At 54.7% G+C, this 14,884-nt stretch overlaps 3 protein-coding genes across 6 annotated transcripts; 2 read left to right on the top strand and 1 right to left on the bottom strand.

Annotated features, from left to right (window-relative positions):
- Nucleotides 1–2,785: 2,785 nt before the first annotated feature.
- Nucleotides 2,786–5,604, top strand: ATP6V1F (ATPase H+ transporting V1 subunit F). The gene is made up of 2 exons (XM_019751606.2): nt 2,786–3,003; nt 5,138–5,604. Exons 1-2 carry the CDS (start codon nt 2,846–2,848, stop codon nt 5,337–5,339), a joined length of 360 nt encoding a protein of 119 aa, XP_019607165.1. The 5' UTR covers nt 2,786–2,845; the 3' UTR covers nt 5,340–5,604.
- A 125-nt stretch (nt 5,605–5,729) lies between these two features.
- SPMIP1 (sperm microtubule inner protein 1) lies at nt 5,730–8,250 on the top strand. The gene is made up of 2 exons (XM_019751619.2): nt 5,730–6,587; nt 8,141–8,250. The coding sequence occupies exons 1-2, from the start codon at nt 6,167–6,169 to the stop codon at nt 8,248–8,250; spliced, it is 531 nt and encodes a 176-aa protein (XP_019607178.2). The 5' UTR covers nt 5,730–6,166.
- LOC109457215 (uncharacterized) lies at nt 7,996–14,245 on the bottom strand. Of its 4 annotated transcripts, none has more exons than XM_074315620.1 (9): nt 13,829–14,150; nt 13,594–13,755; nt 12,669–12,730; nt 12,194–12,297; nt 10,587–10,654; nt 9,436–10,284; nt 8,970–9,059; nt 8,629–8,720; nt 7,996–8,546 (listed from the first exon to the last, which is right to left on the bottom strand). In XM_074315620.1, exons 1-9 carry the CDS (start codon nt 14,111–14,113, stop codon nt 8,480–8,482), a joined length of 1,779 nt encoding a protein of 592 aa, XP_074171721.1. In that variant the 5' UTR covers nt 14,114–14,150; the 3' UTR covers nt 7,996–8,479. The 4 variants fall into 4 exon arrangements, 3 of the variants coding, with proteins under 3 accessions (XP_074171721.1, XP_074171720.1, XP_074171719.1); XM_074315619.1 differs by having other exon boundaries at nt 9,376–10,284; nt 13,829–14,147; XM_074315618.1 differs by having other exon boundaries at nt 9,142–10,284; nt 13,829–14,144.
- Nucleotides 14,246–14,884: the final 639 nt, after the last annotated feature.

Raw genomic sequence — 14,884 nt, 5'->3', positions numbered from 1 at the left:
TGGCAGAAAGAACCAGGGACGTGGCGGTGGGGGGGGGGGGGGGGAGGTGGATACTATGTTCTAGAAGACTGCCCCAGGACTACTGGGAGGCCAGTTTCCATTTAGCCTGATCTTAAAGGATGTTCTCCAAATTAGGACCTTAAAACAGTGAGCACTGACTCAAACAGGAATGCTCCTCACCCAGCAGGCAGGCAAATCCAGAAAACTTCACTCCAGCCAGGTCCTGGGTCAAATCAGGGCTGCCCTCCTGAATCAGCCTCTTAACTTAGCCTCCCTGACCCACCAGCCTCCCTGGCCCCGGCGAGCTTCCTCCAACCCGCCTTCCAGGCAGCAGCCAGAGAGAGTCATATTAAAGGGATTATGCCCTTTTCCAATTCAGGGCCCTCCTGTGACTCCCTCCTGCTCCAGGCTCAAGTCTCCTCTTCCTAACAAGGCATCCAAAGCCTCTGGGTTCAGGTCCAGTCTCACCGCCTATTCATTCCAGAAGCCCCCCGAGTTGGGTAGTGTGCTCATTCCCCAGCGCACCCTCCAGCTCCAAGCCCTCTTTACAGCCTCTAGTTTCCCAGGCACCCAGGTTGCAGTTTGGGTCTCTGCCAGGGAACACCCTGGCCTCTCCACCCTCCTCATCTTCCTGTCCAACAGGAAGCTTTCCTGGACCGCTCCCGGGTCGCTCCCCACTTCCCATACTCCCTGGGGCACATCCCTAGCTGCATTTACTACCCTGAGCTGTGACTATGGATCCTTGGGTCGGTCTCCCCCACCAGACGGAGCTTCCTGACCCTGGGAAATCTGACACAGACAGGTGTGACAAATTAATACATGAATAAGCAAAGAGGTATTTCACTCAAATGATCCCCCAACTCTAGACCCGTCCCTTGACATTGCAGTGCATGGTGGTAGGTTGGCTCCAAATCGCCCTCATCACTCAGTACTAGTAGCCTATCTGCCTTCTTGCTCCTCTAAGTTTTTCCTTTCCCTTCCCCTCCCTCGCTTACTCTGAATTCTGCCCTTTAAGACCCCTCTTTCTGTACGTCTGCCCCCCTCCCCATGGTATTTTTCACTCTCCCCTTAATTCTGAGGGAGCTCCTTGAGGACAGAAATGATATTTCATTAATCTTGTGTCCTCAGCCTCTTCATGGCCACATTTGATAAACGCCGGCTGAATGAAGGAGTTTGTGATGAATGTGGCGGTCCCAGCTCCTTATTATCTGACAGACCCACTGAGGCGGGATCTGTTCTCTTAGGTATCCAACCATTCGTAGCCATGAAGGGCCAGTTCTGTGCCAGGCAGTGAGCCACGGGCTTCTACACACACCCCTCCTCACTCTCTGCCCTCCCTCTGCCTCACCCCCTGATATGGGGTTTTTTCTGCATGATTCGCTGCCCTCCACCTGTGTGTTGATATGTTTATGGATATCCAGCCCAGCTGCTCTCCCCCAGTCACAGGATGGCCCTGGAGCTGAGCAATTATGGGCTCTACCTCCCTGAATTCCCACAGCCTATGAGGTGGGCATACTGTTATCTGAAAAAAACAAGGCCCCAAGAATGGTGGTGATGAGTCCAAAATCATACGTCTAGGTAGCAGGGCTGAGATTCAAACCAGATGTGCCCAAGCCTATCCCACAAACAACCAGCAGACCAGACCATCTGGATGTCTCAAGTACTCTAACTTCCCAAATCACATGCCAGACGCCAGGGTGCCGGGTTGTTAAAAAGGGAGGAGGAAAGAGTGGACATTTCTTCTTCAACACGTTCACTTCACAAAGTAACATTCTCAGGAATGTTATTCCTATCCACGTAGCTGCACAGACCAGAAGCCTGGAAGTCCCCCGGGCCTTTCTACTTCATTTCCCAAAACCAACCAACCAATCCGAAAACCACTTTTGTCCATTCTGTCTACCTGTCTCTCAGTTCCATCTGCTTCTCCACGTTCCCCATGATCACTACCGGAGTTCTGGCCACCATCATCTCTTTCCACAATGCTTTCTCCTTCAGTCTTGCCTCTCTGCACAACGCTGGCTCTAAAACATAAGTCTGCCGCCATCACTCTCTCGCCTGAAATCCTTTGGTGGCTTCAGGATAACTCTGTCCTCAGGACCACTTCCAGATTCTTTAGCTTTCTTCTTTCTTTTTTTTTAATCTTTTTTTTTTTTTTTCATTAAAGTTCATTGGGGTGACATCTTTAACTTTCTTGATGGCACTTATGCTCTCAAGTCACTAAGTCTTTGCACAGGCTGTTCCCCTTTCTCGTCTTAATTCCTATCCCCTTTATCTTACTAGCGACCTTCTTGAGCGCCCCCCTTCCCACGGGTTAGTTACCCCTGATGTGTGCTTCCACGTACTTCTCACAGCTTAGCAATTAACACACTGCTTTGTAATTGCCTCTTCACTTGACTTGACCTCACCAGACAGTATCAACTTGTTCATCCTTTTATTAACCGAACAAATACGTAACTGTTAACTACGTGCTACAGTTACATACACACATTAACGATACAGACCCAGACCGTGTGCTCAGGAACAGACACTCTCCTCCTGTGCAGGCTCAGCGTCCAACAGCAGTGGGCTCAACACGTTTGTTGAATGAACGATCTCAAGCGCCCGAGCGAACCCGTGATGCCGCGCGGACTTCTGGAACTCGTAGTCTCCGGATTCCGGCTTCTCTTTATGGCGCAGGCGTATTCAGATTGAGGCAGTTTTGCTATTAATGCGCATGTCCCGGGGGGCGGAATGGTGGCACTGCGCATGCCTAAAGGGTGGGGGTGCGGCCCAAAAGGCGGGGCACTGCGGGGGCGGGGCTTTGGCTACGTCAGGCGGTCGCTGCTGAGCTCTGCTGTCTGTGAGGATGGCGGGCAGGGGAAAGCTAATTGCGGTGATCGGAGATGAAGACACGGTGACCGGCTTCCTGCTGGGCGGCATAGGGGAGCTTAACAAGAACCGCCACCCTAATTTCCTGGTGGTGGAGAAGGATACAACCATCAATGAGATCGAAGACACTTTCCGGTACGGTAGCCCGCGAGGCCTGAACGGGACCCTCTGCTGCCTGGTGGGAGCGCTGGGAGAAGGCGGGGGCGGCGCGCGGCTTCCAGACCCGGGCCGAAGTGTTACGATCTCGGCCTCGAGGGTCAGGGAATTCGGCCCGCCCGCCCTTCCGGAACAGACGCCTCCGCACCCTAAGTTCCCTTTGAGGGCTCGGTGGGACCCGGGCGGTGTCAGGTCCACGAGCTCCCCCCTCACATGACCGTGTGTCAGGAAAGAAGGGGAACAGAGCTCGTGACGGGCGCCGCCCCTCGGCCCAACCTGCCCCTTTGCCCCTCCATAGCTGTGCGTCCGGAGCGCCCAGGCCTGGAGGCGCCAGCGTCAGCTCCGCTGCAGGGGTTCCCCCAGTTTTCCAGTAGTGCAGGCTCCGGGTATTGCAAGCACTCGCCTCCTTTGCGAGTTGACCCCTAACGGAACCGCACACCCAGTGAACACCTAGGCAGCCCTGGGCTCGGGCTTTCTTGTCTTTTCGTCTCCCTTAGAGACTTATAATTGTTATAAGGTTAAGAGTTATTATTACCACTTACGGGTAAGAAAATTAAAGCTTAGCGAGGTTAAGGCACGTACCAAAGTCACATGGATCTGAACCCTGTCGCAAACCTTTCTGCTGCCTAAGCGGGGTCCCCACTCTGCTTGTGCTGCTCTCCAGTGTATCTGGGAATTTCTCATTGTCCTGAGCGCAGTGGGCAGAAGACTGTGTCCTACCTTCTGCAGGTATGTCCCTTAATGCTGGCAGTGCCCCGGTGACGAGAACTGAGGGTGCCAGCCCCCTATTTTTTCCCTCACTCCTTCTCTAGGGGCCCAGCTGCCAAGTCTCAGGAAAAAAGCATTGTCATCTGTTTTCCCCTAAACAGCCCAGCCCTGAGCTGCCGGCTGAGACAGGTTCCTGCTGCTTGGGGTAGGATAGGCCCTGACCTGGGAAGCCGATCTCTGCTGATCTCTTAGCAGTCTGGTAAAGTGACCCAAGTTGTCACGGGAGAAGGACACATTTTGTTCTAAGAACTTGCTATGTTTCCAACCAAAAGAGACCTCAGCGATCATCAAGTCTAACCTACCCTAGTGTCTGACACAGAGTAGGTGCTCAATAAATAGTTTTTTAAATTTTACTATAAGACCCGGTATAATATTATAGTATAATATAATATAATATAATATAATATAATATAATATAATATAATATAATATAATATAATAATACTGGGTCTTATATTAAGTTTTGCTCTAAAAGACGCATTAGAGCTGATTGTCCGGCTATGTCTTATTTTTGGGGAAACATGGTAAATTTATTGGGGTAACATTGGTTAATGATATCATATAAATTTCAGGTGTATATCTTTGTAATACAAAGTAAATAGTTTTTAATGAATAAATATATTAATCCCAAGAAAGGAAGAGCCCACTGCCCGGTTCTCTGTGCAGAAAGTGTGGTTCCTTTGTTACGATTTTCCTCTTCCTATGCTGTGCTTTGGCTTATGCCACACTTCCCCTCTGATTCATCCTTGCCCTTATCAACACAGACCTCTAGGACTTTAGACAGCCCCCTTTTTAAAAATATTTAATTTGTTTTCCTTTGAAAAGTTAATGTGTTCATGTGGTTTGCAAATTAATCCTTAAATGGTATACACATTGAGAAGTCTCACTCCCGCTCCTGTCCTCTTCTACCTCATTACCTCCCTCCTCTACCCCCACGGATAACCACTTAGCTTCTTCCTTGTCTTTCCATTTTTCCTTTATGCAAAGGCAAAGGGACAGACATGTCTATTATCCTCTCCTTAGTAGGTTGGTGCAAAAGTAATTGCGGTTCAAAAAGTTAGATTGCAAAAACCTGAATTACTTTTGCACCAACCTAATACATATGGAATACACTGGCATGCACCCTAATCTTCGTTACCAGTTCCCTGGGGAGCCTTCCAGGCAGGGGAGGTAGACTCCTGACCACCAGGGCCCTTGGCTTCTGAGTGCCGTTGATTCTGGAGAGAATGGAGAGCTGAGTAGCAGCCTTTGCCCTTGTCCTCCGCTGTCTGGGTCAGGCCGTGCCCTTCTGTCGCCCAGCCCACCAGTGTGCTGCCCTGGACTCCCTTCTCATCTCTCCCAACAGGCAGTTTCTGAACCGGGACGACATTGGCATCATACTCATCAACCAGTACATCGCAGAGATGGTGCGGCACGCACTTGATGCCCACCAGCGCTCCATTCCCGCCGTCCTGGAGATCCCGTCCAAGGAGCACCCCTATGACGCTGCCAAGGACTCCATCCTGCGCAGGGCCAGGGGCATGTTCACGGCCGAAGACCTGCGCTAGGGGACTCCCTACAGCCCTGCTGCCTCTCCCCAGGCTTGCCATCAGCCCCTCTCTAAGTTCTGAGCCACTAATGTCCACTTCCCTGTCCCTTCCCACTCCATCGAGAGGCCGGGGGAGGTGCTTCCAGGTTACTGGGGCTCTGCCATTAAAATCAAGGCTGGTTAGGGAACAGGAAGCTGAGTGTCCTCTCTTTCCACTACCTCTTCCCTGGGCTGTTACAGTGTCATTGTTGATGTTAAATTAAAATAACGTTCTTCTCTCTAAACCCAGGCTTGATGCTAGAAAGGACACATGGGGGAGGTCGCTTTGGGGTGGGTTAGATGGGCAGGGCTGGAAAAGGTTTTGCCAAAGACCCAGGCATAGAGGAGTTGGACCAGGAAGATCGTGCTAGGAGGCCATAACTCCAGGGCTGGTCCTCTAAGTCAGTGACAGCCAGCTCTGGCAGAGAGGAACAGAAGGAGGCTTGAGCCTGGGACCCTGGCTCCCTTACTTCAGTCTGTATTAGCTGAGAGGGGACCTGACCCTCAGGGATGGAAGTGGAAAGCACAGGAAACCTGGAAGCTTGTGATACTAGACCAGGCGTGGGTCTTGCAAGAGGTTTGGGGATCAGGGCTCTCAGCCAGTGGGCCCTGGCCTGAGGCTGCCTCAGGAAGCAAGGCATGTGAGGTCTGCTGAGGGCATGGCAAGTAGAACCCTGGCCCTGTGTGAGGTGAGGCTTGGTTGCCTGGTGACTGTCCCTGGGCAGCCACTTGCTGTCAGAAGCACTCTGCTGGCTGTGCTCACCCCTCAGCTGCAGCTACCCTGGTACCGTTCCTCCCCTTGCCACCATGTTACGGCAACTCAACATGGATACGGTGCAACAAAACTTCTGGAAGGAGGACCTCCTGAGGGAGAAGATGTTGCGCTGTGAGTGGTACCGCAAGTACGGGTCGATGGTGAAGGCCAAGCAGAAGGCTAAGGCCGCAGCACACCTGCCCCTCAAACTGCCCACGCTGTACCCCAAAACCCCACTCTCACCTCCACGCGCCCCCAAAGCAGTCCCTCTCAGGGCCCCTAGCCCTGCCCTGAAGGCTCCCATTCAGTCAGAAATGTACCCAGTACTGCCTGCCACTCGGGCCCTGCTGTACGAAGGCATCTCCCACGACTTCCAGGGGCGCTACAACTACCTCAACACCCGAAAACTGGACATGCCAGAGATGCGCTACCTCTTCCCCATCACCAGCAACTTCACATATGGCTGGCAGCTGGGTGAGCCCCAACCTCCTGGAAATCACCTCACAAATGGGTACCTGCTATGAGTTAGGCAGTGCTCTGGGCACGAGGCGTGAGAGAGACATGGACGCTCCTTTCTGGGGTGTCCATAAACGCAAGGAAATGTCCAGGAGGGACAAGTTCCACGATGAGACTAGGGAGGGATGGGGTCGGGGCAGGAAAAATGCCTCTGGGGACCTAAAGGCTGAGAGCTAAGTGACAAGGACGAGGAGGAGTTCGGGGTTGATTCTAAGTGTGAGGGGAAGCCAGTGGAAGGTTTTAAGCAGGTGACTTAAAACAAAACAAAACCCTGACTGTTCTGTAGGTGATGGCTTTTTCGGGGGAAGGCGTAGACTGGCACATGAGTTAGGCAGCTGCTTTGAGCTTTCCTGGCAAGAGAGGACAATGGCTCGGGCTAGGATGATTAGCAGCACAGCTGAATTAGATTCAGGAGAAGGAGGAATCAATGGAACTTTCTGATGGAGTCAATGAGAGAAAGGGGAAAGGATGCACTGGCGAGGCCCAGGTGTTTGGCTGAAGCAGCTGCGACAGGTAAGACAGAGAGGAGCAGGGCTGGAGGGTGTGTGAAGACAGGTCAGCGATGGCTATGTGCTGGAGGTGTCAGGTATGTGACTACGGAAGTCGCCCTCTGGATTGAGGTCTGCGCGGAAGATACAAATTTAGGGTCATTAGAAAATAGGTGCCCTTTAAAGCCGTCAGGTTGGATGAGCTCACCTAGGGAGCTCCAGGTTCTGGAGTCGGACGGGAAGGGAGGCAGGGGACACGGGACACGGGTAGGGACATGGTGTTGGTGGGAAAGCTGTCCGTCTGGACTGAGTTTGCTTTTTCTATTATGCTGAGTCAAGGTCATCAGCTGGGGGTGGGCGGGGAGGGGGGAGGAGCAAAGGCAGTGGTGTAGTTTGAGATGAAACTCAAGGGAGAAGGAACATGCCAGGGAGTGTTGTAGGCTTGCTGGGTGATGCTGAGTCCCTTTGCTCTTTGTGGTCATGAATGTCAAACAAACTACTCAATCATGTCCCTTTCTCCAGCTGCTGGAGTGCCTGCACAGAACAGGTGGACAGTTGGGGATGCACAGAGTTGACAGTTTTCCCCCAAAGTCCCCCTACTTTCCCCAGGGCTCTAAAGGGGCAGTAAAGGGAGCAATTTCCAATGAAAGCAGCAGGTGAGCTCCAGATGGGGAGCAGTAGGTGGAAAACTCCAGCTGTCCCAGAGAAGTCTTGCTCTGTCTGTCTTTGTGGTGAGCAGGGCTGGGTGTCCCGCCACCGCACTCTGGAGGATCCTAAAGCTGGGAGCAGTGATGGCACAGTGGCACACGGCGGACTGGTATTCTGCCATCATTCCTGATCTGGGCACCCAGCGCACTCCGTTTTCCCATAGTCCCAACTCCTCAGAAGCACTTCTTTTTATTTCTTCACACTGACAAAGTGTATACAACATGGGCAGACTTTTAGGGCTGGGCAGGAGGGCTGCCTGGTTCTGCCAGTTGCTTTCTCAGAAACCCATTACTGGCCTATGACATCTTTTCCCAGGCCCCCCCGTGAAGAAAGAACTGGTCTCCTGCAAGATGTGCCGCATTGAATCGTTCTTTCGCAAGAACGGGGCCTTTGAACTGCTTGACCCCAGGGACCTGGCCCTCTGACCTTGGGCCTGGCAGTGGGCTTGGGGGAGGGAAGAAGAAATCACGCCCCACCAGGTGGGAAGAAGCTGCTGTGTGTGTCTGTGTGTTTGGCTCTCCCAGGCCCGTGTTCTGGGCCTTTGAAACGACCTCATACTTGCAGGTTGCCCTCTTGCTTTTTCCTCAACCCCCCTCTCTTTGATTACCCTTTGAGGATTCAGCAATGGTTAGAGGGGGCTGAGAAGGGTGAGCGCTACTCTCCAGGCGCAGGCTCCTCAGCACCAGGGGGCCACAGTAGCTGTTGAAAGTTCTGGGTGTTCCTGAGGAGAGAGTGGCCTGTCACCCCAGCTGCCAGGGACAGGGGACTGCCATCACCCCACAAGCCTCCCCTCGCCCCCTCACCTGGCCCTGAGGGCCCGCAGCCGTCCAGTCCGCTCCCGGTGTACGTGCTCCAGCTGCTCCCTCAGGGCGCGCCGCTGCTGGGCCGCGTCCTCCTGGGCAGTGTGGGGGGCTGAGCGCCCTCGCCTCCCAGCCCAAGGCTCGACAGAGCCAGCAGAGGGCAGCACCGGGACAGACTCGCGTCCCCCCGCCTCCGCTCATCGCTCCCCCTCCCCGCCCCCGGCTCCTCTCCCTCCCTGCTTTGGGTGGATGACAGCGCAAGTGTGTGATGCACGCATTCAACGGAGCCCAGGTCGTGCCCAGGTCCGCTCCCGCCCCTCACCTCCTTCTTCTGGGGGCCTTACCTGTGACGGGAGCTGAGCTGGGCTGGGTGGGGGCGCTAGAGGGTGCACTTGGCAGTGGCGGTTTCTGGCGATGCGGAGCCGTTCCAGGACCTGGGGGAGGCAGCTGTTAGCGGCCAGCCGGCTGCCCTCGGGGCCCCGTCTACCAGCTGGCCCGCCTGGCTCGGGGACGCACCCGGAGCCGCTGCTGCTCGCGGTCCTGTCGCCGCCGGCGCTTGGCCGCGCGGTGCAGCTCCAGGAGTCTCTGCAGGGCCGTCTCCCGCTGCGCGGTGCTCACGCCCACCGATGCCTCCGTACCGGGGCGCTCGGACCACGCAGCCTTCGAGGCCTCAGCACCGCCCCTCCGCTCCCCGAGGGGCCCCGGGAGCTTCGCGGAGCCACCCGCCCTCGGCCCCCACTCCTCGCCCACCTGCTGCTCCGCCGGACCGGGGCCTGCCCCCGAGTCCTGCAGCCCGTGCCGATTTCTCACCATCCCTGGGTGCCCTGGGAGACCTGTAGGGCGCTCCTGCTGCCCAGAGGCCCCGGTGCTCGGGGGCGCTAGCATCACCGCTCCGGGGCCTGGTAGCAGCAGCGCGGCCGGGGGCCTCGGAGACGGAAGAGGAGCGGGCGCCTCCTGCAGGCCGGTCCCATGTTCTCCCAAGGCCAGTGCTGACTCTGGTCTCTGGCCATCGTTCTTGTCCTGTATCAGCTGGGTGCTCCTTCCCGAGGGACCTGGGCTTTCCCTTCTCCCAGGCTGTGGCACCTGTTCTCCCAGAGACCTGCAGAAGTCCCCCGGAGTCCCCAGGGAGTCGCCTTCCTCTTGGGGCTGTGTAGGCGCCTCTCCCTGAGCCACCTCCCAGGCTTGTGAGGTCCGGCCTCCCCCTCCAGAAGATTGAAGGATCTTCACTTCCTCACCCTGAGGGGTCTCCTTCCTCGGTCCCAGGAGCACCTCCTTTCTTTGGCGCTCAGGGCGATTTCCTCTTTGACCCTGAAGAGCATCTTTGTTCTCACCCTGAGATGTCTCCCAGCCTGGACCCCCAGAGACCTCTTCCCTCAGAGGCCGAGTAGCCTCCCCACTCTGACCCTGGTTTGTCTTTTCTCTCTGACCCTGAGGAATCTCTATCCTCAGCAGTTTCTGAAGGTCAGCTCTGTCCTGGCCCAGGCTCCAGCCCAGTCCCTTAGGAGGACCTTGGGGTTCTGGCAGGCCCTGGGACGGCAGGCCTGAGAGTCCTGGAGCTTCCTGAGTGACCTTTCTCCCCTGTAGGCTCCCAGATGATGGTCGAAGGGGCCTCTGGGTTGTGGGCTCTGCTCGGCCCCTCTTTTCCTTCTGGTCCAGTTCCTGAGAAAGAAAAGCATTCTGTCCCAGGCTTGTGAGGGAATCCCTGTGGCAGGGCCACTTCCCCCAGGGGAGCCTGGAAACCCCAGTGGTTGCCCTGTGGGCCTCACTTCCATTATGGCTCTTGCCTGATTCCTAAATTTGTTAAAACCATGTAATATAGTATAAAAGGTGCTTCACTGATGGCCCCACCTGGTGACAGGTAGTGGCCCTGCCTCACCCCAGCAGCCTCCTTGGAGGCTGACTCCACCCCTGCTGCCCCCAATGTGAGAAGGCCCCTGACCAGCACACTTCAATCTCTTCACCTTGAACTCTGAGCTTCCTGGTTCCCCAAAGCTACTGCTGGTGGCGGGGTTCAGCTCTTGTAAGCAACCTGAAGAACAAAGATTGGTGTTGGGAGCTTTAGTTCATGTCCCAACCCCTCACACATTCCGCCTGAACTGGAACCAAGAAACCTACGGAGTCCCTGGCACACAGGGGAAGGGAGGCGGTGCGCTGATAGCTGCCCATCATCCACCTTTATTTACACAGCCTACTATGTGCCTGCTTGTCAGGTTTGCCTGCCAACAGCCAGCCCATTTTCCCTATCCTCCCAGCCAAGGCAGACCTCCTTATGGGAACCTTCACACCCTCTTCCTCCACCATGGGATACCTGGGAGCAGGAAGGGCCTCATAAGGACACCCTCACTTTGTCCTGATGTGCTTTTCCAGGTCCATAAAGAAAGCCACTGTATGCACCTCACGTCCCTACTACTATTAAGAAAAATCCTCTTTAGCTCTTTCTTAGTTTCTGACAGCAAAACCAAATGAAATTCAAGAAGTGAAATTTTAGGCCAGAGCCAGGCCTCAAAACTGCAAGTCTTCATAATTAACAAAAGGAATCTAAAAAAGGAGATGAAATGTCACTGTTCCCTTGCAGCTGTGGAGGAAGGAGAGTCGCTCAGCATCCATAAAACGAGTTAAAAGAATTTGATTTTATAAGGTCTTAAATTGAGAACTTTCATAAGAACATTTCATCTTTATGCAATATGGATGTGTGAATATTCATAACAGTAACAAAATGACTATATTCTCTGTGAAAATAAATCTTTCTTTTGAAGAGTTTCTGAACAAAGGGGTTCTGATAAGATTCCCAAGCCTTTAGGAATTTTTGCCATGAATTGTGAAAATAACCCCTAACCCCGTACCTCTGTAATTCTGGTCTGTTGTCTTATTAGATCCCTTATTTCTCTGGTAATAATGTTGTAATTGATATCCCTGTAATCCCCAGAGATCATATACTTGTAAAAACTGCTCTGTCAATCAGAACATAATCATTGGCACTTTCCTCCTCTCGTATGCAGGATGGAACAATTAAAAGCTTATGGACTTGCTGGGTTTATTATTTAACAAATCCTTTGAGAGTCTGTTTCATTGAAATTAACAGGTCCAGGGCTCACAGCATCTACCCCACTGAATTCTGCCTATTTATTGTCATGCTGTCTGACTAGGCTGTGGTCTCCTCAGAGAAGAGGACCGAGTGATGGAGCCAAGACTCTCTCGTGCTCTGTGTATCCCTAGTGTCTGGCATCAGGGTGGCCAACAGGCAGCACAGAGCTGCTATTCCATTACCTACTCCCGTCATTCCTGTGCTCTCTACCCTGAGCCCCAGCTTGGCCTCAGAATCCTCCTGGACACAGTGCCTGAGACAGCTGCTACCAATCAGAGGGAACTGGCACGTAAAAGAAAACCTCCCTGCCATCCCTGGGTGGCCCAATACCCAATAAAAAGGCATGAGATGAAGAATGAGCGAGGAGTGGACTGGAATCCTGGGACTCGGGCGAGGACTTCCCTGCCTCCTCCCAATTTGCTCTGGCCATGCCAACCCAGGGGCTCCTGCTGTCCTGGCTGCCGACCCCTCCTGTTAACCTACCAGGTGTGGGTTCTGCAGACCTGCCAAAGCTCTCCCACCTTGGGTCTGTCTCACTCCTGGCTTTGTCCAAATCCGGGGCTGATGATGGGTCTGCCGCCTGTCCCCTGCAGGAGTGCAAAGGCTGCCTCAGATGCACCTCTTGCATCTGGGCTTTGGAGGGGGGCAGCCTGTCTGCCAGTCTCCCCACCACCAGCAGGCCGCTGAACCTTCTCACCCCAACACCCAAACTCAGTCCAGGTTGGCCTGCCCCAGCCCCTGTACCCACCACTGGATCCTGGGAGCTGGAACTGGGGGTTACACTTTCCAGGGGCTTGGAGTGACCATATGGGTGCAGCTGAGTGAGAGCCCCAAAAGGAGCCTGGGGCATGAGGAGGGGGCACGGGGCAGGGCTATGGAAGGAGATCAGGAAAGGGGCAGTGTTTGGTCACTTTGTGTGGAAACAGAGTGAACAGAATTCCCTGGGAGAAAGACTCACCCCGCTGGATGGTTCTGGCTCAGACAGTCCCCAGCCTGGGGCGATGAGCACAGCCTGGAACTCTGGAAGGGTCGGGAGGTGGCCTAGTCCCCATGGCACCATCCCCCAGGATGGTCGGCAGCCTCTAAGAAAACCCCCAGGGACAACCCCTCCTCCTGGCATCCATGCCCTTGGGTGACCCTTTCCCTTTCCCCTCCTGGTGAAGGATCTTGGAAAGGGGTCCCTCCTGCCCAGTCGAGCCTTCAGATGAGCCTGCAGCCCTGGCTGACAATGTTGACTGGATGCTTCCTTAGTGGTCATCACATGACACCCCTTCCTGCTACAGCTGATGATGTCTCAGCCCAGAGAGGGCTGCCAACCTGCCCAAAGTGCCTCAGCAGTTGGTGGCTGAGCTGGGCCTGGAGGCACAGTCCGAGTTCCCAATCACCATAGCAGCCTCCTTCTTAGAGGGGTTGGCCCAGCCTCCAGCCCTGTGGCTGGGGCCGCTCATGGTCTCATCTCAGGGGCACTCTGGACATCAGTGACTCTGCCCTCTGACCCCTTGCCAGGCCTGCTTTCCTCCCACACTGCAGCCATGTCTAAAGGCTTCTAGGGATCACTGCAGGGTTGATTTGACTAAGAGGCTTGTTAGCCGTGGAATGGTAACAGCCTGCACAGAGCAAGCTGGTCCAGTGCTGCAGGCACGGCACTAAACCTTGTACATGGATGAGTTCACTGGTCTTTCTAGGAGCCATCAGAGAAAGATCTGTTCTCTTCCCCATTTTGTAGCTGAGGAAATAGAGGCTTACAGTCCACAAAGAGCGTCAGAACAGAGATCTGAACCAGATCCATCTGTCTCCAATGCCCACACTCTTTCCATTTCCCTCACCACTATGATCGTCCAATGTCACACCGACCCCCCTGTTTCAGCCGAACCCCTGCTCACCCCGCTCGTCAGCTGCTCAGAGCCCCGACCTGTCCTACTGCGGGGCTTGTTGCGCTGGCTCCATGCACACTGGGCCTGGTCCCTCAGACCACAGAACTGGACCCGGGGAGGCCAAAAGAGGCCCAGCCCTGCCCCGGTTAGCAGCTCCAAGTCCCACAGGAGCTGCAGAAAGATGGGGCGCCAGGATGTGAGGGGGTACCCGCTCTGCACTCTGCCACACCCAGTCAGGCCTTACCTGCTCCTGGGCCCTCCGGCTCCGTTCCATCTCCAGCAGCAGGGTGGGCAACTCCAGGCCCCAGGGACAGGCCCAGCGTTCATGTGCCCTGGGAGGCAGGCTGGAGTCAGGCCCCATGGAGAGCCTGCCCGCTTGGAGACAGGGCCTTGCCTCTCTCACCTGCCGTAGTGCAGCCCGGAGCTGGCCCAGGCCAGCAGGGCACCAGAAGAGGTGCTTGTACAGAGCCAAGGCCTGTTTGGGGCTACAAGGGAGCCCTAGCTCCCCAGGTGTGGCTGCCTGCGCCATGGGGAAGGGGGCTGGAGCCTAGAGACAGAACCAGAAGCTGAGCACAGGAGCAAGGAGGAAACAAAGCTCCTGAGCTCAATAATGCAGGACCCAGACATCTGAGCCAGGCCCTGGACCCCAGCCAAGTTTCACAGAGACTCTGGTCAGACCCTGAAAAGGATTTCTTGGCTGTGGGGGTGGCAGCGTGGGGTAAGGAGTGTGATCTTGCCAGAGAGGGGTGTGTGCGTGTTTGTTTGCAATCCCGAATGAGTATCTGTTTTACATCTACATACGTACATATACAAGAAGCTGCATTATACAGGCATGTAATATGTCCAATGTGGGCAGCCGCCACCAACAGCCGACTCTATGCCAGGACACAAATGCTCCGTGCATGTGACCTACCCTCACAGCAAGTCTACGAGGTAGGGGCTGTCATTCTCAGCCCCATTTTACAGATCAGAAAACCGGGCCTCAGAGAATAAGCTGCCCTAACTAACATGTGGCACTGTCTCCCTCATCTGGAAGCAGATGGCCATGATAAACAGGCCCTGGAAAAACATGGTCCCCGAGTCCTAACAGGCAGGACAATGGTGACAGGCGGGGACAATGGTGAGTGCTTCCCTAGTGCTGGCTCCAAGCTGTCCACATGCAGAGCCCTGATCACAGGTCACTCTGCTTATTCCTTGCCACACACAAGGTACATCAGATGAGGACACAGTTTGTATAAGTTATAACTGGAGGAGGAAATGAACACAAGAGATGGTCTGTAATCTTCGCAGCCTTCTCTTC

Source organism: Rhinolophus sinicus, linkage group LG11 (assembly GCF_036562045.2).
Source record: "Rhinolophus sinicus isolate RSC01 linkage group LG11, ASM3656204v1, whole genome shotgun sequence".
Lineage (NCBI taxonomy): Eukaryota > Metazoa > Chordata > Mammalia > Chiroptera > Rhinolophidae > Rhinolophus > Rhinolophus sinicus.
This window is presented reverse-complemented; position numbering and strand designations above follow the sequence as displayed.

What these genes read in the sequence shown, in the direction of transcription:
- ATP6V1F (XM_019751606.2), top strand. Translation starts at nt 2,846, where the DNA reads ATGGCGGGCAGGGGAAAGCTAATTGCGGTGATCGGAGATGAAGACACG. An exon ending in GAGATCGAAGACACTTTCCG is followed by an intron (nt 3,004 to 5,137) that starts GTACGGTAGCCC and finishes CTCTCCCAACAG; the next exon opens with GCAGTTTCTGAACCGGGACG.
- LOC109457215 (XM_074315618.1), bottom strand. Translation starts at nt 14,113, where the DNA reads ATGGCGCAGGCAGCCACACCTGGGGAGCTAGGGCTCCCTTGTAGCCCC. An exon ending in GCGAGCAGCAGCGGCTCCGG is followed by an intron (nt 9,060 to 9,141) that starts GTGCGTCCCCGA and finishes TGCCTCCCCCAG; the next exon opens with GTCCTGGAACGGCTCCGCAT. An exon ending in CAGCTCAGCTCCCGTCACAG is followed by an intron (nt 8,721 to 8,969) that starts GTAAGGCCCCCA and finishes CACACTGCCCAG; the next exon opens with GAGGACGCGGCCCAGCAGCG.
- SPMIP1 (XM_019751619.2), top strand. Translation starts at nt 6,167, where the DNA reads ATGTTACGGCAACTCAACATGGATACGGTGCAACAAAACTTCTGGAAG. An exon ending in CACATATGGCTGGCAGCTGG is followed by an intron (nt 6,588 to 8,140) that starts GTGAGCCCCAAC and finishes ATCTTTTCCCAG; the next exon opens with GCCCCCCCGTGAAGAAAGAA.